This window comes from Accipiter gentilis, chromosome 24 (genome assembly GCF_929443795.1).
Source record: "Accipiter gentilis chromosome 24, bAccGen1.1, whole genome shotgun sequence".
In the NCBI taxonomy this organism is placed as follows: Eukaryota; Metazoa; Chordata; class Aves; order Accipitriformes; family Accipitridae; genus Astur; species Astur gentilis.
In genome coordinates this window covers 22,155,586-22,179,244 of record NC_064903.1, presented here as the reverse complement: position 1 = coordinate 22,179,244, position 23,659 = coordinate 22,155,586, and the positions used below count along the sequence as shown (strand labels likewise).

The 23,659-nt window shown below is 34.3% G+C and overlaps 1 protein-coding gene across 1 annotated transcript in view; it reads left to right on the top strand.

Annotated features, from left to right (window-relative positions):
* The window catches only part of LOC126050252 (connector enhancer of kinase suppressor of ras 2-like), a 214,815-nt gene that overhangs the window by 118,022 nt on the left and 73,134 nt on the right, over positions 1-23,659 (top strand). Inside the window, exons 7-8 of the mRNA XM_049827892.1 lie at positions 6,252-6,311; positions 11,115-11,183. Coding sequence (XP_049683849.1) covers positions 6,252-6,311; positions 11,115-11,183 — 129 coding nt within the window. The remainder of the gene's footprint in view (positions 1-6,251; positions 6,312-11,114; positions 11,184-23,659) is intronic.

Below are 23,659 nucleotides of genomic sequence, written 5' to 3'. Positions count from 1 at the left end.
GAAAATTGACAATGTTCCATCATGCTTGACATAGAAAGGTTCTCATAGTCTACCTTTTTTGTTGTCCATAGGTTTCTATTTAGGTAGGATTTAGTAAAAGGAACATAAGAAAGTAGAATAAACTCTCTTTTGAGTCAGATGGCTCAGATAAATACATAGAGCTGTTAGTATGCTAATAGAGAATCAGTTTAGGATTCTCATTTTTTAAAAAAGTAAGCTAGTGAAAAGGAAATGAAAAAGGGCACTAAATAAGGTAAAAAACACTAGGAAGTATCTTAAAGACTTAAAAAAAAAAAAAAAAAGTGTTAAGGTTTCAGAATAAATTGGGTGGGGAAGCTCAAAAAGGACCAAAAAGCCAAAACAAACCAAACTCTGCTTATACAGAAGAATAATAGAAGATCCTAGAAATAAATCTTTTGAAAAGTGGAAGTTGTATTGCAGGAAAGGAAGTGGAGATGTTTAGTATAAATTTGGGCAAAAGATGGCAACATATAAGGCAGACCAAAAAAGATTTTTGAGAAGGACTTTTTAATGGCATGATATTTAAACAAAAAGCTCTTTCAGCCTCCTTCTTAAGGCAGGGTCTTGTCATTTGTTTATATGCCTCTGTCCAAATTTTATAGTTAAAACAAGGTTAAAGAACCATTTTATGTTTGGAGCAAAGGATCAGGGAGTGTAACAGTTCCCTGATAGTTTGTAGCATTACAAACACACATCTTTGCTATTGATGCGTCATTGCTTTTTAAAAGTAGAGCCTGTATTCTTCTCCCTGTAGAAGTGCTGTTGAGCCACATAGACCGTTTTACTGTAGTTTCAAATACCTGAATTTTTCATGCAGAAGTATTTTGTCATATTCCAGCAAAGAAGTGGTATGAAAACATGAACCTTCTGATAATAGGTTATTGTTACCAAAAAGGAATGATGGCCTACAGTTGGAAGTGTTGGAAGTATGAACCAGAAATCCTCTTGCTGAGGGACTTTAGTCCCATTGAGAAGTTCGGAGCTCTTCAAATATTGTCTGAAATATCCATGGATTAACCTGGGAATAGTTGTTGACACTTAAAAATACACTGCTGTCATTATATCCTGGTTAATTAACCAGATGACTGTGCAAGAAATTTTTCAAGGAAATTCCACTTACAAGTGGGGAATAGTCTCTTCAAAATGGGATTTTAAGTGGCTAATTCCTTCCCATATATTTTCAAAGGTCAGATTTTAATTAAAAACCTCTAAGTCACTCTCTCATTACGGGACAGTGACAGAGTTACTCAGGAACAGTCAGATTCTTGATACAACAGCCTCTGAAACATTTCCTTGTTCTGTAGCACTTCTCATGTATCAGTATAATTCTTTGGAGTTTCATACCTGACATATCACAGTTATTAAAGAGCAACTATTTATTTTATTTCTAACCCACTAAGTGTTGACTAGTCTGAGCCATCTTCACAGAGTGAATGAGAATACTCAACTCTTGCCCAAAGGTAAGGGGTATAGTTTGTCATTCTTCTATGCTCTGAGATAATTTGTGGGATTCAAGAAGAAACTAGAAAGAATAAAAATCTCTTCTTGAAAAAAGGAGCAAAATAATTTTCAAAAAGGACTCCAGTGAAATTCTGCTTGTAAGAGCAGAAAATAGACCAGTAATAGGACAGAAGATTTGGAACTGAGTTACTTGGTTAGAAAGAATAGAACAGGTTGTGATAGTGAAGGATATGGTAGGAAAGCCCTGGAACTGGTTAGACGAGGAGAATGGACATTTGTGAGCCTCAAGAGTAGTAGAAAGAAAGGAAGGAAGACAGGTGGGTGGAGAGGGCAGCAACTGAAACTGGAAGGAAAGAGATAGGAGAAACCTCTACAGTAGGACTCAGTTGCATAGATGTAGATATCTGGTACCATTTTAGATGCCCATCTTTCAGTTGCCACTCCAGAAGGTTCTCTGTCATATCTGCCAAACGCATGCATATTTCTTGGTTACTTTGAAGTGATCGAATATTCTCTGGATATCACTGTTTAAGCAGATGAGTTCCATCCCTTCTGCCTGAATACTGATTCTGGGACTGGATGTCTTCCAAGAAAAACCTTGTGGGAAGATTGTGTTTGGGGCATTGAACGCAGGAGAGACTAGAGCTGATGGGCAGGAGCAGGGAAGAAGCTTGTGTTATAGAGACCAAATAGGCAACAAAACTTGAGAGGGATAGCCATTTATGTTGAAGAGGAAGGACCAGAAGACAGAGGGAGGTGGGAGACAACAGGAAAAAAAGCCACTTCCCGCTGAAAATCTCCCATCCAGACCCTATGATGGATTCCAGGATTCAGCAGTTCCCTTGTTTATGTGCTTTTTGTCTGTGAAACCCACTGACAAAACATTCTTCTTATTTAGTCTTAGCCTGATGTTTTTGCAGGTTTACTTTGACAGCTTATATGGCTGAAATCTATGAAATAGTTTGCAAGCAGTTTGTGTTAAGAGTTCTATGAGAATAATTAGCTTACAAAAGTATATCTTCATTTCCATCAGGTTTTATAACAGAAGTTAATAGGATCAGAATAGCGGATATGTGGAACCTTTTAATAAATTTGTTTACAAGTTAATTTAGGATTGTGCCTATGTAAAAATACATTATTACAGAAGAATATGACTCTTGAATATACTGAATCAATATGGCTGCTTTAAGCCATAGGTACAATATAAAATAACTGTAAACAAAATAACTATTTCTAACAGTTCCAGAAGTGTCAGCAGTTGTCACAACAGGATCTACTTAGCTATTCATATCTGGGCTTGGGAAAAAGAGGCTTGCTGCTTCAATTCTTCAACTGCAGTATTAAATCAGTATTTGCCTGGAACTTACGTTATCTGACAAAAAATTTCTCAGAATGTATTTCCATTTTTTTTAGGCTTATTAACCATAAAAAATGCTTATATTAGTGGAAATGGAATGAAACATTGATGAATAAAAAAATAGCCAATAGCCCATTAAATTGAAAGCAACGTCCAGCTCTTTTGCCTAATCCAGCCTGTTAATACTTGCATGCTTTTTCTGGCTTCACAGAATTAATAGCTCTCCAAATGACAAAGTTTTGCAATTTTGGACATTTCTTATAAGCCAGAGTAAATGATTTTTAGTTTTTCACTGGGAATTTGATGAAAGTGATCCCCTTAAATCTCTCATTTATATCAGTAAGCTACTTTGTGTGTATATATATGAACAACTTAAACTTTTGAGGGGTTCTGCTAACCTGTGCCAGTATTGCTTAAAATAAGCCTGGAGATTCAAGTCTTTCTCTTTACAAATACTGATTTTAAAAAGGAAAATGAGGATGGGGGTAGGGATGAAGCACACCAGTCACTAAAGTAGAGTTGACACAGATTGTCCTTTAGAAACAATATTTTTCTAAGTGTCAGTGTCTTTTCATGTTGAAGGATAAATTGTCCTTTAAAAATCTTCCTAGCACAGAAAGCAATTGAGAGCTGGATTGAACTGCACACACTTTGTTACACACTGCATTATCTGTTGTAAAAGGATAGGCAAGTGCTGACAGTCAGCATATCAAGGACAGGGTTTTTTTTAAGGAAAAATGTTTACAGGGTTGGAAAGAGTGATTTGAAGCAGGGAACGTATCTGGCCTCTAGAACAGATGACATAGACTAAATAAAGCTGTTTTCAGAATTGTTGTATGATTTTCAAGGGGTTCTGTTTAAGAATACTTTAAATCTTGTTTTGAGTATTATACTCAAAGCTTTCTCTCAAGTGGAGAAATGTTTTTGGAACTATTATTTTATATATGATAGATATGTAATATATATTATATTAAATACCCTGCATTCTGAACTATATACAATAAAAATGAATATAACAATTTTTGTATTTTTTTAGATAGAATGTAATCTTTCAAGGTTTTCCAGTAACAAATCTAGGAGATACGGTGCTACTGTAATGGTCAACAAGGAACAAGCTCTTTCATTATTTTTCTTCTGGGAAAACAAGGATGAAAGCCTTATCTAGGATAATTTGAAGGCTATGAGACATTCACTGAAATCGTTTATTTTTATATATTTTGTTCTTAAAGTTTAATAGCTAAGATGAAAGAGCAGATAGCAAAATGTAGGGTAATTCTTAGTGAGTAGTCAGGTTTTATGTATCTTGGATGGCATATGTTAAGAGATAAAATTATAATTTGATTTTTTCCCAAAATACACATAGTTTAACAAGAGGCTAAGGACTTTATGAAGAAATATGTGATAAAATTTAGTGAAAAGTTTAGCACTAGGTTCTGTTTTGGCCTTAAAAATTTTAGTCTGTTGGTTTCTTAAGTGGGGAATGAATCTTGACAAAACAAGTAGGGTGTTAGAACTGTGATATTAAATTTGACATTAAAAGTGTGGCTGGAAATGTTACTGAAGTCTACTATGTGTTAAAATAACAGACTTCTGTGATGGATGCAGCAATGTTGCGTAACATTCCGGCTAAAAGTTCACTGTGGAAATCCAGCGTTACACATGCTAGATGGATTTAAATATTTATTTAAGATTTTTAATGGACACTCAACGTCCCATTCTCAATGAGAACCTTCAGGGTTTTTCATAATCTAGTGCTCTTGTTTATGACTTTCATTTGGCAAAGAGAATCAGATGTTTGTCAGTAACAGTTGAAGGTGCTACAGAAACAATAGAATAGTGAACACTGATAAAATTAAGCCAACTGTATAGAAGGAAATAGTGGAAGACTCCACAGAAACTTCTTTCTTCCAACTGATCACATTTTGTGAAAGTGATTTCAAGATCTAATTTGGACATCTTTGTTATTTACAATGAAATAGCTTATGAAGCATTCTCATTTAAGAGAACAAGTAGTCACGATGAGTAGAATCTAAAATGGAGTTTCCTGTGCAGCAGAGTTAAGCATCCTTCTCAGTTTTAGACAGTCTTTACTTTTAAAATTTAAATAAACTTAAAACTTGCTGAAATGGAATTAGTTTACATTAAGATAGAAGTCACATTTTCTCAGGATGAAAAATCACAGCAGATATAGCTAGAGAAGGTTAATCAGGGCCTCATCCAGTCAAGTTTTGATCATCTCCAAGTCAGAGATTCCACAGATTCCACAACCTTGGCAACCTGTTCCAGTGTTTTTTCACCTTAATGGTGAAATTGGGGGGGAGGGGGGGGGTGTCTTTTTTTTTTTTTTTTTTTATATAGTTCCAACTTGTGTTCCTTGCTTCTCATCGTCTTCCTGTGCACTTTCAAAAAGAGTTTGGCTCCATCTTCTCTATACCCTTGCAATTTAGATAGTTGTAAAGAGTGATATGATCTTAACTTTGTATTTTTTTTACCTTTTTTTTTCTTTTTTCTGTGTGTGTGTGTAAACACCCAGCCTGAAGATCTTCGTTGCTGTTTGAAATTGGGTTCTGTGAACAAAATGTTCTTTCGTATTGCTGGGGGCTCTAAGCTTCCATTCTGACAGCACAAGGTGATGCAGAATTATTGAAAGGATAATGAATCAGCAGTACAATGTACCAATTAGATTAATTAGATTTCAAAATTTGATGGATAACCATAGTATATGGCGAGATGTGAAGCTATGACCTTATTCCTGAGAGGCAAGAATACAAGCAATTGAGTCTCACTGACATTTAAGGCTCTGTGTGCGTGTCTGTACAGTTAGATAGGTACCTACTTAGGTTGTCTCTCTATATCATGTCCGTTGCCTCCTTGAAGCAGAATTCTTGCTGGACTAATTACAAAGCTCCTGTTCACCAAGTTCATTTTTCTCCACAAATTGGCAATATGAGCACAGGCTTATGTATTTTCTGAGCTAGGCTATGGTTTCATTTTTATTGAATCAGTTACTCTCTGCAGATGGGGCATTTAAATTTAGAGACTATTCCTGTTCATGGTTTCAGTTTTGATACTTTTTTAATGTCACTAGTAATAGAAAGAGGTCATGTTAAATATTTCAAATACTGAATAGGAATGAGCTTTTATGCTGATGTTCAGTGTTGAATTTGGTCCAAAAACTCTGTTTGGAATAAAAAAAAAAAGCATTAAGTGAGAAAACTATGCTGTTTACAGTGGGTCCTGATACATATTTGTTTAACTTAAATTTGCAAATGTTAATTGACCATGGTTCCTTCCAGTCTGTTCAAATGTTATGGTCCTTAAACTGGAATAAACATACCATTTTAATTTCCATGCAAACATCATGCATTTGTTTCCTACAAATATCAATTACATTTCTTGCTCTTTTTTTCAGGGAATGTATATCAAATCAACATATGATGGACTACATGTAATCACAGGAACAACTGAAAATGTGAGCTTCTTTATTCTAAATGACTTTTGTCATGCATACAAGTATTTTCTGTATATCTGCAGTGCATTTTGTAATATGAAAACTTGCTTTAAATTAAGCCACTTTTTATTAGTACTTTATCTTTTCTGTACCTATATTATCTTTGTAAAAAATTGGAACCCCTGAAAATAGACATAGAAAAATATCTGTGATGAAGTGACTAATAACTGACATTATAATGAAATTAAAATCTTGAACTCCTGTCCTCAGTGGTTCTTCTAATATAACTTTCTAACAGTGTTCATGTATATATTTTCTCTCTGGCATAAAAGTGTTTTCCTTTATATTAAGTAAATTTTTTTCACATAAGAGCATCATCATTACTCTAAATTAATATTGGTTGTATTTAATTTTTGTTCTCTACTTTAGATAAATCTCTCAGAACATCAGACAATTTAGATTCTTATAAAAAAAGAAGTATTTTTCTGTCAATAGAACAGTAGAAATAATATAACAGGGGAAAAAAAATCTGCCTCAGGCATTTATATTGACCAGAGTATTCACAAAATTGCAGAGTTACTGTTAAGCATAGTTGTCATCTGAACATCCCTGAACACGTACAGTCAGCTTACTTTATGCAATGGGTAAATATTGTTATACAGTGACGACTACTTTTTTGCTAAGAGTTCTTTGTTTTCTTCTTAGAACGGACAGTAATTTTTTTGTGATTTTTTTTCCCCTAATTACAAATTAAATTAAAAATTATGTTAGAAAAATTAGGCTTTTGAAGATGATGCCTGTCCTAGGATTGACTCAGAAAATTAGTAGCTTCTGTATGTCTGAGCAATTCAGTAAAATAGATTCTAAAATAATAAATTTTTAAATAGTTACAATATCAGCAGTATGGGTGGATGTAAAAAACATGGGTAATGGAGAAAGATAACTTAAAATATTCTATTTCATATCAGACAGGTTATAGAATAATCTTTGATAAACCAGAAAGTTTTCAAAGCTAGCAGTATTTACTGACAGAACTATCACTAAGAAGGGGAAAATTGTGAAAAGGAGCAAACAGATTTTGCTACATGGACAGGAGGGGACGGATGATTTGACTATGTTAAAAAAACAAGTTAGTTAACAATCCAAATAACTATTGTGTGGGATGTATAAAAAAGTTCTTTTATGAAAATAATCATTCCTGAAAGAATTGTATTAGGAGAAGTTAAGCACCATTGTATTTTCGTATTTTCCATCATCTGTAGTAAAAATACAGAAGACACCAAGAAAAATCTATTAATTATAATTTTCATTGTAGTCCCAGAAGCGTTAGGCAAAACTGAACCAAAAGCGCACAGAATTGCTGCAGCACATAAATCAGTATGACTGATCATAGAAAAACTAAACAGTTTTGTGTGACAAGAATAATGAAGTAGCTTCTAAATATCCTTCTTGTTACTTAGCTTGCAATTCATAATTGTAGAATTGAAAAAAAAATAAATTTACTTCAACTGCTGCAATCTAATTACTATGACAGGCTTCATAATAAGACCCATCCGTTCTGTTTTTCATACAGTGTTTTAGCCACACTGTTTTCATTCAGTCTTGGATCTGTTTAACAGCATATAGCTGGATAAATTACAAGTTTAAATTTTATAAAGCTAATATTGAAATTATGTAATGCTGACACCCAAGGAACATAAAATTAGCACTGTGCAGCTAGCCAATGGTGTAAATACTTGCTGGCATACATCAATGGTATGCTGGCCCATACGGATAAGCTTTATATGTGATATTTTGTTGTACTTGATCTATATATATTGAGTAGTATTGCATCATGCAGTTTCTGTCACTCAGTTTTTAGACAGCACAAACCCATGGAAAGCCTGATGATTTGTGTGTCACAGTTTGTGAAGACAAGTCTAACGCAAATTAAACTTAAATTTTTTTTGCTTATTTGTATTAATGCCATTGGCAGCATTTAGAAGTCTTAAAATAAATGTATGTATATCTTGGGTCCTGAAACTTATGAATGATCCATCTTGATTATGTCGCAACAGATTTTGTTCATAGATTGAATTACTCATGCTATAATTAATCCACTTTTTTACTGTAATTCATTTTAGAAATATAATGCAGTTTGTAGGGAAAATATTTATATATTTATAATTGAAATTCACATGAGGAGTTACTAAATTGCCAGCCACTAAAATTTTTATTTTTATTTTGACTAAACTTTAGATGTCAGAACTTTTTGATAAGACACCACCATATGAAGTTGTTTTTTTGTTTTTGCTAAAAGTACAATCACATGTGCAGATAAACCAGCTTCAAAGACCTTTAATTTCTGGCATTTCAGCAAATTGATTTTTCATTCCTTTTGAAGGGATAATTGACCTCAGAGCCAGTGTTTAATTTTAAAAGATAATAATTAGCTCAGTCTCATCAAAGCCAGGAAAGCCGCTAAAAAGAGAAAGGACCAGGCCTTTGCTTTTCCAACTAACCTCAGCTGAAGTTAAATGTTACGAATGGTAGTGTTTACCTGCATTTCCTGCTTACCTTTTATTCACTGTTTAAAGTGATCAAGTTTGTATTCACACTGAATTCTAGAAATATCTTTGTTATATGTTTAGTCCTGTGTGAAAGACCAGTCTGCCAAAATTTTGCAAGTGTCCACTAAAAGGAGAAACTGGCACTGAATCCAGGTAGTTCTGCACACCATCCTATAAAGTACATAGGTAAAAATCTTGTTTATTTTAGTGCAGAAGGACTCAGATGACAGGAGTTGAGATCTGGCTGTGATGACCAAGTAGTTTATCTCAAGGGCTAGGCTCCCAACTACAGGAGAGACAGAAGCCCTTATGAAAAAACAAGCAGAGATCCAGCAGATGAGGAACTGGAAGGTAGCTTGTGTTGGGGATGTTGGGCAGAGCAAGGTTAGGAATGATAAGCAAGCAGTAAGCTGAAGGTAAAAGCTGTGCTTGCAATAGCACCTATGACACACTTGGAATCACTATGTCAAATATTGGCTATTTGCCCTATTGGCTTTTTTTTCCTCTACTGATTGAATAATTAATTTTGTCTCTTACTACTCTTCAGCACCTGTGCAAACTGCAGAATCTATTGATTAGTCAGCAGGTGCTGACTATTGGAGTTGACCTCCTCATACATGAGTGTCATGAGTGTTTTATTTAGAAGTAATTGCAGTCATTTTCTTCCCACTGGTGATTTGGGGTTTTGTTCCTTTTATTTTTCTTAGTTTTTTAATCTCTATCCAAGAAGGGGATGGAAATGATGGGTGGGACTTTTGGGTGGTGAAAACTGTCCAGCTGAAGAGCTCCTGTGTGTTTCCTGGAAGTCTTGACTGGTATGCAGTGAGGTCATGAATACAGACTTCTACAAGTCACTTTTAGTTTGGGTAAATCTTTTCTTCCTTTGCATTTGACATCTGGCTCTTGTGCCATGGGCAATTTATGTTATAGGCTGACTCCAAAAAAATCCAGGAACTGAACTAAGTTTTGATAATGTCACTCCTTTTCTGTGAGGATCTTCTTCAACAGTGTTAGAGTTTGACCATTCTCTGTAGCTCCACGTGGCTTTTTTTCTGCCTTTTTTAGAAGTCTGCTTACTTGGACAGGGAACTTGAACTGTTACTCAAAGAGTATTTTGCTTTAAATGTTTCTGTGTTCTTGGAGATGGGACAATCTGTCCACTCCTCTCTCTGACTCTAACAAGTAGAATAAACATTCAACCTTGTCCAAGTCTCCTGGCAGGTCTACTTCCTTAACAGCTAACTTCCACTGTGACTTATTTCTCAAGGTGATGTCTTGGCTCTCTAATTCTTTTTCTGGTTATTTTCTCCTAAATTTCAAGTTGGTGTACTCTGTGTCAGTAGAACACTCTTGTAAGCTAGTGCACAATGCAAGTAAGTTCCCTTGAATTCTCAGTTCTCTGCTTTTAAGTATGACTGCTGATCTGCGTGCCTTACAGATTTAAGATCTGGTTTCATTGAAGCATTTAAAAATGGTTTGCTAAATAGCAGTTGACCATTTTCAAGTAGCTTTTCAATGGGTTTTAATCCATTTTAATGTTGTCAGAAGAATCTCTATTTAGGATAAGGGAGTTTTTCAGCTCGGTGATCCCCAAATTATGCGAATGGTATATATGGAATACTGTGTGTGTATAGGTGTGTGTGTATGTATATATATATATATATATAAAAAAAATATCTCCTGAAGAGCTAGTCTGTCACCGACATTATCTATTTGTAAATTACCACCTTTTGTGTTCAAATGGTTAATCTACTACTGTGTTGGAAGTGCTGGAGCTAGTGTATTTGCAGAGTATCTTCAGTGCACTTAAGCAGTAAAACTGCTATATAAAGGACTGGGGGACCTGCTTTTCTGTTACACGCATGGTTGGTCCAGTCCTCTCCCTGACCATGCAGTAAGCTCAGTATTTGTTGACTTAACAGATTTACTTCAATGGGATATAAATTCACTCAATGTATTCCCAGTAAGACTGACTGCTCATACTCTCCACAGAGAGGTGAAGAAGCTAGAATAATTCGACCCATCAAAAGGGCTGTTCACCACTAATGGAAGTGGGATTCTAGATTACTTCATCAAATTGCCATCTGTAACCAGCAAAAACATACTCCCTTATAAATACAGTTTTCATAAATATGACTGATTATTGTTATTTGATAGAAATAATACTACTTTGGGCACAGCTTTCTTGCCTCCTTCAACATTCATTGGTTTAATTCCTGCCCTTCCCTTCCCCATCTCCCCCCACGTAAAGTTAATTATTGTCTCTTATCTTTAGTCTCCTGCTGACCAATGTAAGAAAATCCATGCTGGTGATGAGGTGATCCAGGTCAACCATCAAACTGTGGTAAGTATTTTGGAAATTCTTTTCTGCAGTCTTTGCCTTTTCCCACTGCTAAAAAGGTAATAATTAGTCGTAGAAGGTAACTTTGCCAAACTAGATTATTATTTATGTCTTTCAAAATATTATAACCACTGCTTATGCTTAATAAGAAAAGGCACAAGTTGAGTTAGTAACCAACCCAGAAGGATTAAGCCAAGATTACATTTTGTACAGCTGCTGTTCAACATCATGCTCTTTATATAAGGAGATCCCAGATTTTTTCACTGAGGTTCTTAGACTTCTCATTATGGATATGCCAGCTAGTTTAACTTTTTCCTTTTAAACAGAATTTTGCATTCTGTTTAATACAAGATTCAGATTAAAAATGCAGAACAGCCATATAGTCTGAAGCTGTTGTGGGAGAAAAAAAAACAACTTAAAGATGATTAAAGTGCTGATAGAAATCTGTCAGATTTTGCTTTTCTGCATTCTTGCATGCAGATTTATTTTTAGGCAGATGAGCAGTTCTATAAACTTAGTTAAACTATTAATTGGTATAAAATCACATAAGCATGTATGTGCAGAAGTATATGCTGAGCCCAAGGTATTGCAGTACATGATTTGCGTATGTTTAAACATGCCTATCATTGCATTTCTTTCATAGCTGTCTGCTGTACTCTGTACTGTATCTATACAAAATGACATTTCGTTTTATGTAGAAATGCAGGAATAATATGTTTCTGCGGCATTCATAGAATTGTATCCCGACTTAAAACACACATGACTTCACTGAAGATTTATTTGTTTATTTGATTAAATTATTTATAATTGTGCTCTAAAAGCCTATCAGAGTACTTATCTAAAAGCGTGTCAGAGCCTCATCCAAGGTTGAATGGTTATATTTTTTCTTCCTATTTTATGATGACACACATTGCTGCCTTATAACTAATGTTAGTTCCAGTGTTGATTACTGAAAAAAATGCAGTCACATTTTGTCCTAGTACTATCTTAAGTCATAGGGACTGTTCTTTTTAAAAAAATAAAATTGTATGTTGCAGAAGAATGGAAGCAGTGTTGCTGGAACTACAGGTGAAAGGAACACTTGTATTTCCTACTTATTAGGCATGAGTAGCATTGTGACAGTGAAGATGATAACTACTTAAAGTGCTCATAATTTAGCCCTTTAACTTTGTCTTGCTGAACCCCATCTCCTAACACAGCAGCAGCAAAATTAAGAAATCTTTCTGTCTGTTGTCTGTGTGAAGTGGAAATATGAAAGTCTGATTACAAAAATCTTATGATTAGAGAGAAAATATTTTCTCTTGAAAAGAAGTATAACTTATTCATTTACACTTTAAATGTTTATGCAACATGCAGCTCTTACCTATATTGGAGAGGTTCTATGAGTTGTCACAGTTACAAGTTGAAATATGCATTAGACTGGCTTTCTCCATCAAACATACTTTTCAAGTGACAGACCTGATTTAATCTTTACTCGCCAGGGTGAAATCCCCTCATTCAGCTACTCAGGAATTGGCTTTCTGGATAGCAACTCTTTTCATGTGTGTTATTACAAGAGGCCCAAGGTGTTTGATACTTGTAATCCCTTTCCAGCTAAGGGCACAGTACCAACAGCTGAGTCAAGTGGCATAAAATACCTTTTTCTAAAAAAACCCCACTATTAATTATTCATTCTGAAGTTTATAACAAGCTAAGAAAAGAGATAAATGGCAAGCTGTTTCTTTCAGGAATTTATTCTTACTTTGAAATGGCTGGGAAAGTGTCATTCTGTTTTCACTGTGACTTTGGAAAGTCAGACAGTAATATTCAGTGTTTGCATGTTTCAGAGGTGTATGTCCAACCCTCTTCCCCTCATGGACTGGAAGTTTTAATGTTTTAAGTATCCCTTTGATCTTCAAGTGTGCCCTTTAAGTCACTTCTGGTACGTCTTGCTGCAAACTACACTTAGCTGTGTTCCTTCTTCACCCAAGTTATCACAAGTTGTGATGATCAATATCATGCTTATAATTACCATGATTTCCATTAGTGGACTAGAATAATTCAAAGGCAACACCTTGTTAAATTTCCATGTAATCAATATTTTAATACTAGCAAGACCAGCTCGTAAAATGAGGTGTAACCCATTTGAAATCAATGATGGGGGAGGGCAGTTGAATAACCTTACAAAAGAAAGTCTTGCGTATCTGTGGTGGTCTTACAGGTTTTCCAGAGTGGTAAACCGTCTTGCTCACTAAGTAGAGGAGCATGGATTTGTGCCTGCACAGAGTCCTCACTAGAACCCAACATTTCTTCATACCAGCCTTTGACCCCAGTTTAGCAAAAGCAAGCGCTAGTAGAAGAAAAATTGTAAAAAAGAAAAATACAAAGCAGTTTGAAATTATACCTAGCCAAAATGTGCTCGTTCAGCTGGTTTGTGATTCTCACTTCTCTCACAATGTTCTCCAGCCGGTTTTGTTGCCTGGTAGTTGGTAGTGCCATTTCTACCATTAGTTTGATTTCTGGACTGGAGATTAAGTGCTTGCTTCCTTCCCCCTCTCTCTCTCTCACATGCGCCTTCTCTCTCTCCAACTTTAATTCAATATTTTTTCCCCTTTTTTAGGTTAAACGTCACATCATCATTCCCTCTAAAATAAAATTGCTGCAAAAGTTTGCATTGATTTATAACCAGTTATGATGGCTTGCATTTTCCCTTTACCTTGTTCTGGAGCTGAAAGAAGTGGAGTGTTTCTTTCTTTCTCTAATGTATCATTCTGTTCAATTCATTTGATATAAAGCATTTAAGAGGCAAATTATTACATTTAGTATCCTAAATACTTCCTGGGTTGTTACAGAATTTTCAAGATAGATAGTTAAAATATTATTTACTATATATGTATCCAGTGAAATCCATGGTCTCCAGTGTCCTGTTAGTTTTCCATAGAGACTCTACTTAAAGCATTAAAAGCCTAGGTGATAAAAATATAGATATTAGTGTTATTTCTTATTCCTGCTTTTACCTGTTCATTGGTAAGGGAGGCTCCATGCTTTCATGAAATGTATACACAGGTTAAGTTATACAATGTAAAGATGCAGAAATGTACTTCTTCAGATATTTCTTTGCCTCAGAGATTCTGCATCCAACAAATTTTATCTTTGTAGTTGTAATGGAGACATTTTCTTAAGACTGAAGTTTCTGTAGCATTTTGGTAGTCTATCAAATATGAATCTCATTCAACACAACGTATTTTGGAAGAATCTGTTCTGAAGATGATTAGATAAAGTAATTTTGTATTGCTACTAGTGAAAATACTTTCCTGATTAGAGAAAGTATGGATCTCTTTTAATAGATTACAAACATATAACTGACAACTGGCATCACTTAATCTGATTTTGATGGAACTAGGCCAATGTATTTTCTAGATAGATTCATATTTACTCATTTAACAAGATCATTTGAGTTTTAAAACTTTAATTGATGTTCCCACAACCTGTAATAAATTCTTCCAGTAGTTAATTATTCTCATTGCTGGGGAAAAAAAAAATCATTTTATTTGTAGCCTACATTTGTCTGGTACAAGCTTCCAGTCCTTTGATCTTGATATATTTTTATCTGTTAGATTGGAGAGCAGGTTTCTCATTTAGGTATTTTTAGGATGCAATCAAATTGCCTCTGAATTATTTTTTTTATTTTTTTTTGGTAAGCGAGATAATTTGAGCACTTCCAGTTTGTCATCCTAATGCATGACCCTCCTCAACAACCTCTTTAAATTCCCAACTGTAATACTTTGTGTATCTAACATTGAGTTACAGAGCTGCCCAGTGAAAGCATTCATGCATGTGTAGGGCAGTACTCCTGTGCTAAAATAGTGTAAATGAGACTACATTAACGTAGCCATTACCAACTAGCTGTTCACTCTTTTAAAAAGGTTTGTGTTCATTTGTCATTTGTACATAGGCAAAAATGAAACTAAGAGGACTCTTCTATTTGATTTTTTCCTTTAAAAACAAAACCTATAATTTCAGTTTAAGTTTGACTCTCCATCAGGAAGTCCATTTTAAGAGAAAAATCATCTGTTTTGAAATTGTGAGAGGAGTAAGCTTTCAAACAGGTTTAAGATGTAGAATTAGAAATACTTGTACCGTCAATGCATTTGAGTGGAGTCAACACCCATAATAGCATTTCTAATCCTGGAGGCAGCTCTCTGGACTTGTATAGCTATAGCAGAGGATTAAGCATGCTGACAACGTCGGTCTCATTGAATTGGTGGATGTATAGAGTTAAGCATTGATGGGATTGATGTGACTAGAATATTTTGGCTGTATGTTTTCAAAATTATTCTTATTACCTACAATTAGTATACACATTTAATATAAAGCATTATCTGTATTAAGAAATATCAGATAGCTAGGAGGTAGCTATATTCATACTTGTCTCCCCCCCCAACCAGTTATATTAACAAAACAAGACCACTTGTTTTACTTTACTTCTCAAATAACTTTTCAGTGTAGTTGAGAGTTTAAAAAAAAAAAAAAGAAGAAGACTGGAAAGCAGCTTACAAGTTATATAATGCAACAATTGAAAGAGTTAGAAATAAAAGACTTATTATGTGGAATCTGGTCTAACCAAGGAACACTGTAATACAATTATAAAGATCAAAGAAAAAATAATAATACTTTAAGCAAGAAATTAATTAAATCAGGCGATTCACCACTGGCTGTTAAGATCATTTAATCATTATTCAATTTCCTTATTTGCTTTTCTGCTTGTCCCTCTTGCTTATTAGATTTTAATAAAACAGCATAAGAAACTTTAAAAATAAGTTATACATTCTGTACTGCCACACTAACTCTTTATTTTTCCCTACAGTTGCAACAGGCACTAGTTCTGCCAGTGCCTTGTAGATTTTTACTTCCTCTCCTATAAAATTATACAGAAGTGCTGAATTTGCCACTGTACATTTATTTGTTTGCAAAATTAATAATTATACCTTAGGTTCTATGGATAATATATTTTCTGCTGCTTAGTTGAAATAGTAAATTTCATATTGTAATTTTTTTAAAGTATTTTTGTATATGGGATATGATTCTTTAGTCAAAGAATTGGGGCTGTTATGCAGTGAAAATGGGGTAAAATTAAAGCCAAGATAGTCACTAGCCAAGAAACACTTGTTTCTTTCAGTTTTCCATAACAAGGATAGTATCAAACATAGAACAAAGAAAACCAGTCATAATAAATATATAGGTGTATATATTCAGGACACAAAGTTAGGTAATTTAATGCCAAATAGTCTTCATCTGAGTTTACTGAAGAGACCGAAAGTTTCAATTGCAAGTCCCTAAGCAATGATTTTTAATGAATTGTCTGCTTTACGATAACATTGTATTCTGGGGAAATGTAAGAAGGCAAAACTTACTAGTGAGTACTTTGCAAGATTTTTTAGGTCATTTAGAGAGGAAATGATAACTAAAGACATGAAGGAAAATGGCATGTTAAGTGAAATGCAGCATAATTTTATGAAAATTAAACTGTGTTAATGTTCTACCTTTGATAATTTTTCAGACAACAGAAATATTGCAGATCCAAACAAGTATTGATCTAGCTGCCTGACCATCTGTAAAATACTTTTTCTACTTCTCTATGGAAAAGTGTTTGATAAACTAGGGAAAACTGACAACTTTTTTTTTTTTTTTTTTTTTTTTGAGGATTAGAATTTCAAGGTCATTTAACAGGACAGAGAGCAATAATAATGCTTTTAGTAATTCCTCTTGAAAGCGAGATGTTACTCAGGAGCAACTGGCAAGACTCCAGAGTCAGAATGTAGTAATTAATCCCAAATCAACTGAGCACCATAGAAGTGATGTGATGGAAAATGGCAAAGATGAACTTGGAATTAATCAGGAACAAGTTTCCAGGAGAAATAGTTTTAATGCCATTGTCCTGACATTGGTAATATCTTGTCTGAAATACTAGGTGATGTTCAGGCCATTTACAGTCATCTAAGGTGTGAAGTTACATATGAACATTAAAAAAATGTAATGGGCAAAAATGAAAACATATCATCTGTCTCGTATGAAGAGAATTTTTTTAAGGATTTCAATTTGGTTAACCCAGCCAGCTACGTCTGAGACAGAATTCCTCTTTCTTAACAGCAGAGGCTATAAAGACCAAAGAGAAAGAACTCTTTAAGGTAAAAACACATAACAGTTGTTTTTAACTAATGTGGCTGCATTTTCATAGTTGATAAGGTTATTCTTTGGAATGATGAATGCTATGCTTTCAGTACTTAAAGGGAGCTTATAAGAAAGATGAGGACAGACTTTTTAGTAGGGCCTGTTGCGATAGGACAAGGCATAATGGTTTTAAACTAGAAAAGTGTAGATTTAGACTAGATATAAGGCAGAATTTTTTTTGCGATGAGGGTGGTGAGACACTGGCACAGGTTGCCCAGAGAGGTGGTAGATGCCCCATCCCTGGCAGTGTTCAAGGTCAGGTTGGATGGGGCTCTGAGCAACCTGGTCTAGTTGAAGATGTCCCTGCTTATTGCAGGGGGGGCTGGACTAGATGACCTTTAAAGGTCCCTTCCAACCCAAAATATTCTACGATTCTGCAATTCTAAATACAGGTTCAGCAGCCTAATACCCTTTCATACTGTTCATTGTCAAATTACATACTTTAAAATAAGGGTGTTAAGAGTGCTGGCACAAGGAAATAATTTCAGCACTAATTTATTGTTGTTAAGATATTTATTAATATCCTAGGTGTATATTTGTGGAATTGTAAATTTGAGTCTTAATGAGAGCTCATTTTAGATGGAGGTAAATCTGTAAATGTAGTGCCAGATCACACCATCTGTGTTTCAGCACACTGTGTGTTGTAAAATACAAGTAGGAACAGCAAAGGCAAAAGATGTCATGAGAATTACAACTTCTTCCCCCAAAGATGTCATTCTGTTCCCAAACAAATTGCCACATGTTACTTATTCTCAGGGTTCAGCCTTTCAAAAACGCTTAGTAATGCATGTCTTCCCGTAGCAGATCTTGCATCTACTTGGAATCTTGCTGTATTTCTCTGTTAGTTAATGAAAATATCTATGTAAGATAACAGGAGAACATTTGTTTTTCCATTGTCAGTTATTGTTAGTAACAGGATATTAATATGAAGAGAGAATCAGTTACAGGTGTTAATGGTGAGCTTCCCATTCAGTGACAGAAAGTAGTCTTATGATCTTCTAGCACATTTTTGTCTAATAATAATTTCTGATTTCCATGTTAATCAAACCAGTGCCCTTGATTAATTCCCTGATGAGTCAAAGTGAATTATAGACTTAAAATATGAAAGGATGATAGTCTGTTTCCTTAACAAAAAGTTGAGTTTAAACAAGCTTTTTTTTTTTTTTTTTAATGCAAATATGAAGAGAGGTCATACTCTTGAGGTTCAAGTAAGTATCCAGATGGCTTTGCTTATGTATTTGAAGAGCCTTGAGGGGAAACATCTGTCCTGGTTCATGTCAGGGTTACTGCAGTCAAAGCAAAATTACTTGTTTTCAGGTGGTATGCAATACAGTATGTTCTAAATATTTAGAAAATATCCTGTACATTGATTTCCAGATCAAATGCCTAACAAGGTAATTCTTAAATTTCTGTTTAGTTAATGCTCCATCTCTCTCCATCCTAGGTAATATTAAAGCTTGCATACAATACAGTGAGTAGAATATGCACAATTGTCACAAACAAATTAAGGTGTAACCTACCTTCCTTCTGTGAGGTGCACTCTATATTTTTGTACTTCTCAGAACTTTTTAATTCTTCAGAGTCCTGATAGATGTTTAGGGTTTGTTAAGGCAGTGAAGGAACTAAGGAACCAGACTTCTGCTTTATCCCCAGAATTTTCAGGAGCAGCAGAGAAAGGAATATAGGTATTCTATCCACTATGCATTCCTAGTTCCACTATCTGAGCTGTGTCTTCTAAATTTGTACCATAAGAAATATGTATAATGTGTTTAAAAGAAATTGGGGTGGAGGTGAATAACTGTTGTGGTGGTTTTGACTACTGGAATCCTTTGATAAACACCATCATGTTCAACAGTCCAGCTGTTTTTTCAGTTCTTTTTAATAGATGAATATATCATGCACTTAATGCCCATGGGGTCATCCACAAATGCACCGGTTTGAGTGTTCATCAGTCTTTTTTGTGTGCGTGCGTGTCTGTAACATTAAGAATTTTTTGTATTAGTTTGGGTTTTTATACAGATCATCAGTGAGTCATCACTGGCCAGGTAGCCTTTATTTTAAAAAAGGAGAAAAGGTGCTTGTCCAGCATAAACAGAGTTTGGATTTATAAAAATGCTGAAATTCCTATTGCTGGTAGTATGCATCCTGAATCCCATTAATACATATCTAGATCTTCTAAATGAGAAGGAACAAAGTCAATATAGGGAGACTTTAAAGAAGGTACTGGAGAACTAGGAAACAAACTAGTTTACTGTTGGTTAATGAAAGTGATTTATGTTTTTCTGAACATACTAGTTATGCAATCCTAGCTACAAAATTACCAGGTTTAGGTATACAAAATTACTACAGCATTGTGGATATTTAAATTATTATACTTTTATGGTAAAGAAATTTAGTATTGTAGGGATTAATATTTTTTGAACTATTATTTTTGAAGTTAACATATTTTGCAGTTTCTGCTAATTATCTGGCTTTACTCTCTCTGAGAAAGCTATCAAATCCTTTAACATAGGCAGTAGTACATATTTTTTTCCCCCGGAGCCCTTCTTTCCGTACTGAAGATGTACAAAGCAATAAAAATTATTGATTAGAGCAATCCTAAGTGTAACCACCAAAATCTTAAACTTCTGCCTGCCTGTTACCATTTTCAGTGAGTTGTTGTACATTCTTCTAGGTTTCTTCCATATTTAGCATCTAAATTTAAAAAAAACACTATTTTTTGGCTAAAATTAGGAAGTCAATAATTTTAAGCCAGTAAATATCAAAGTTTCTGTGATTCTAATCTTTTTAGAAACTTTGTGTGTATCACTGACGTAGCAATTCTCATTGCTAGCACCTTACTGTATTTTGTATGTTTGAGTTCTAAAATAAGACTACAGCAGGCATGTGGCTTTCCACATTCTAGGTTTTATAAGCTCAGTTTATAAAGAGATAAAAAATAGTGTACTGTATTTCAATATGCAAATAAGTTTAGCAGAGGACAGTGCACCATGACTAGAACGACTATGCTGTGCAAAGATGACATAATAATGTGCTTCTGAATTTGTCGATTTGAATGTAATGGGTATTCTAATTGTTCCAATTTCTTTTATTTTGGAAAATAAGAGTATTACAGTTTTCTCTTCCCCCCCCCCCCCCCCCCCCTTCATTAGTCTAATCTTAATGTGAACTTTCATTACAGAGTGAAATATCTTAACCCAGACTGTAGAATCTGATTAACTGAATGTATATGCTAAAAATTTTAAAGGAGCAAAATACCCTTTTGCTGAATACATCCTACCAGAGCTAGAAGCTAGTCATTGCTATTAAAGACTGATTCTTTAAGAATAAATTTCAAAATCTGTCTTAAGGACTGATTTTCAACTAAGATTTTTAATCTACTGTAATGACTTCTATTTTTTTCAAAGATATTTTTAGTAATACAATTTATAATAACATGTCCAAATTCCTGAGAGCATTTTATCATCACCTACTAATAATGACTGCAGACTGTTCTCTAATAGATCTTGGTATTTAATGGTTTTGTCGTTAAGGTTCTCATTGGAATAATTTATCATTAACTTAATTATTTATCATTCTTTTCTAAAAGGAGCTCATAGAACCCTAAAGATTTTAGCATTCTGAAAATTACATCAATCTATAAAAATGGAAAATAGTTCATTTTTAATTTTATAATTGAGTAAAATATATATATAGTCCTGTCATTTTATAAATAAGGTACAAAACCAGAAGAGTTCGTTTGGAACACAAGTTGACATATTTGCATTTGTTTGGCTTTGGCCTGTTTATAATTACTACCATTTTCTGATTTCCTGTGGCCAGTGCATTTTTAGAAAGTTTTCAATAGAACAGCAACATTAACAATAGAATAGAACTTTAAAAAGCGCTGCTTTTTTTTTTTTAACGCTAAAAGCTTTTTAGCTAAAAAGGATTTTTAAAATCCTTTTTAGAGTTACAACACATTGTAGTTGTTTCCAAACAGAATGTTCACACTCAGGATCCTGGCTTTGGCCCACTGTGGAGACAGACTAGAACCTTACAGTTTCTATCGTAACTTGTCTTTAGCCCTTATAACAGAATTTTAACTGAAATCTCTTCAAGGTTTCCTTTATTATTTTCCCTCAGCTTTCATGTGTAATCAGATATTATCTTCCTCTAAGAGGAAGGTAGTTATAAACTATACCTGATATGGTATGGAGATATAAGTAGACTGCTCTGATTCTGAGCACCTAAATCTTTTTTCTTTTTTTTCTTGTTTTTTAATAGCAATGGGAATACACACTTTGGTCAGAAGGGCAATTATGATTAAAATGTTATAGTGAACTCTGGCAGGTCAAACATAGTCAAAAAGCATAGCAAATATAAAGGCACTTAATGCTTGCATATATATGTAGAGTAACTCGTCTTGTATTCCTGAAGCTTTTCATTCTTAAATGTTCACTTTAAGGCTGCTGCAATTTGGCCTCAGTAAGATTGTGTCTGGAGAACTTCTGTATGAACACAGCATTCTAATTCCTGTTCAGTACAGACCTGCTTCACACTAGGACTTAAGACTTGTGGTAGTTATAACATTTATGACAGGTCTTTACTATGGTCATTTATTACTACTGTAAAAAATCTGCCATGTTTGGAACAGACAATGGAGAGAAGAGTTTAATACAGGCACCTTTAGATGTGTTGGGGGCTCAGCTTTTCCTTGAAAGAAATTGACTTTTGCAAAAAATATTCTGTGCAGGATTGGATCCATACTGCTTTGTTTAGCAGAACTGTGGGTAGAAAGTAACCATCAATGTTCAAATGAATACCTGACTCATTTAAGCAAAGTTTTTAAAAGGATGCAATATTTAAAAGGGTAAGTGGAGAGTCTATTCTGCACCTATTCACCTTCCTTGAGTGGCAAATCTAGAAATTATGTGCGAGTAGGAGAAGATGCAAATAAGTAAGGCTCGGAAAATCCTCCAAAGTCCTCCCTATAAATACTTAGGTAGGCCTTGCTGTTTCCCAGAGCGAAATGTGAACCAGTAACCTCATAGTCACTTGCAAGTGGTTGCACTTTCCAGTAATTCTTTTCTAGGTAGACTTTGAGCTACTTCAGCAAGATCCTTGGTATACTTCCTGAAAATAGCAAGATGAGACTAAATGAAGGCAATAGTTAAGCCCTTGGGACCCAGGGCTAAGGTTAGGTGTAAGTAGCTAAGACTCCGCTTTAGTCGTACCGTTTTTCTGACACCAGTAGAAGAGAGACAAATGTCAAAATTTGTGGTCGAAGTCTGGTACCTAGATCAGGTCACATCTTTGACGAAAGATACAAGCTTTACAAGTGAATGTTAGCAAATCCTATAAGCATTGCAATATATTTCTATCAGTACTAGTTTGGGTGTTATATAGGATACTTTTTTTATGACTGTACTATTAAAGAAGCTTCTTCAGTAATAATGTTACTCAGGAAATAGGGCAAACCAACTTTAATGATAATTCAGCGTGAAGTGCTAAGTGGTAGGAATTTCCGATTTTATTCATAGTGAACAAGCTAATACATTAGTTGCATATAAGAAGGGCAAAAGGACTGCTGAATGGAGCCAAATTTATTCTCTTATTTAAACTAGTAGAATTCCACTGATTTCAGTGGTGTAACTTGAAAGGTTTGGCTGAGTTTTAGAAATATATGAATTTTTCTGAATTTCACTTTCAGTTCTGAATTTACATATCTGACTGTTTTAATACCCTTTTTGTTGTTGTTTTGTTCTCATGTGTCTGTGGAACTATGGATAGAAATTCAGCAGCAGTTAAATGTGTAAGAAACTACTTTTATCATAAACATCTTTACTGTCATTTATATTATTATTCATTTTTTAAACCTCTTCAGCCATTCAGGATAATAGGATAGTGTAAACATTCATTTAAAAAAAAATCCTGTAAAAATACATTTTCTGTTTCATATATAAATGGTTCATGGTAATTTCATATTTAAATAATGAAGAAGATTAGGAAATGTCTCTAAGTAGCTTTTTGTGAGCAGCACATACAAAAACCTTTCAGTTCTAGTGATGTTCTTTTGTATGTCTGTGTTTACAACTTATAGTAACTTGAATTACTCAGGTCTATCCAGGGGCTGTATAGATAAATCAAGTAAATGATCATTTATCTTCAGTTAGGATCTTAAAGCTGTTACATATGTTACATATGTTGCTATAGCATAGTCTGTCTTCCTCCTCAGCAGTGAATATTTCAACTCAGGATCCAGACTGAAATTATTTCATGACTTCTGT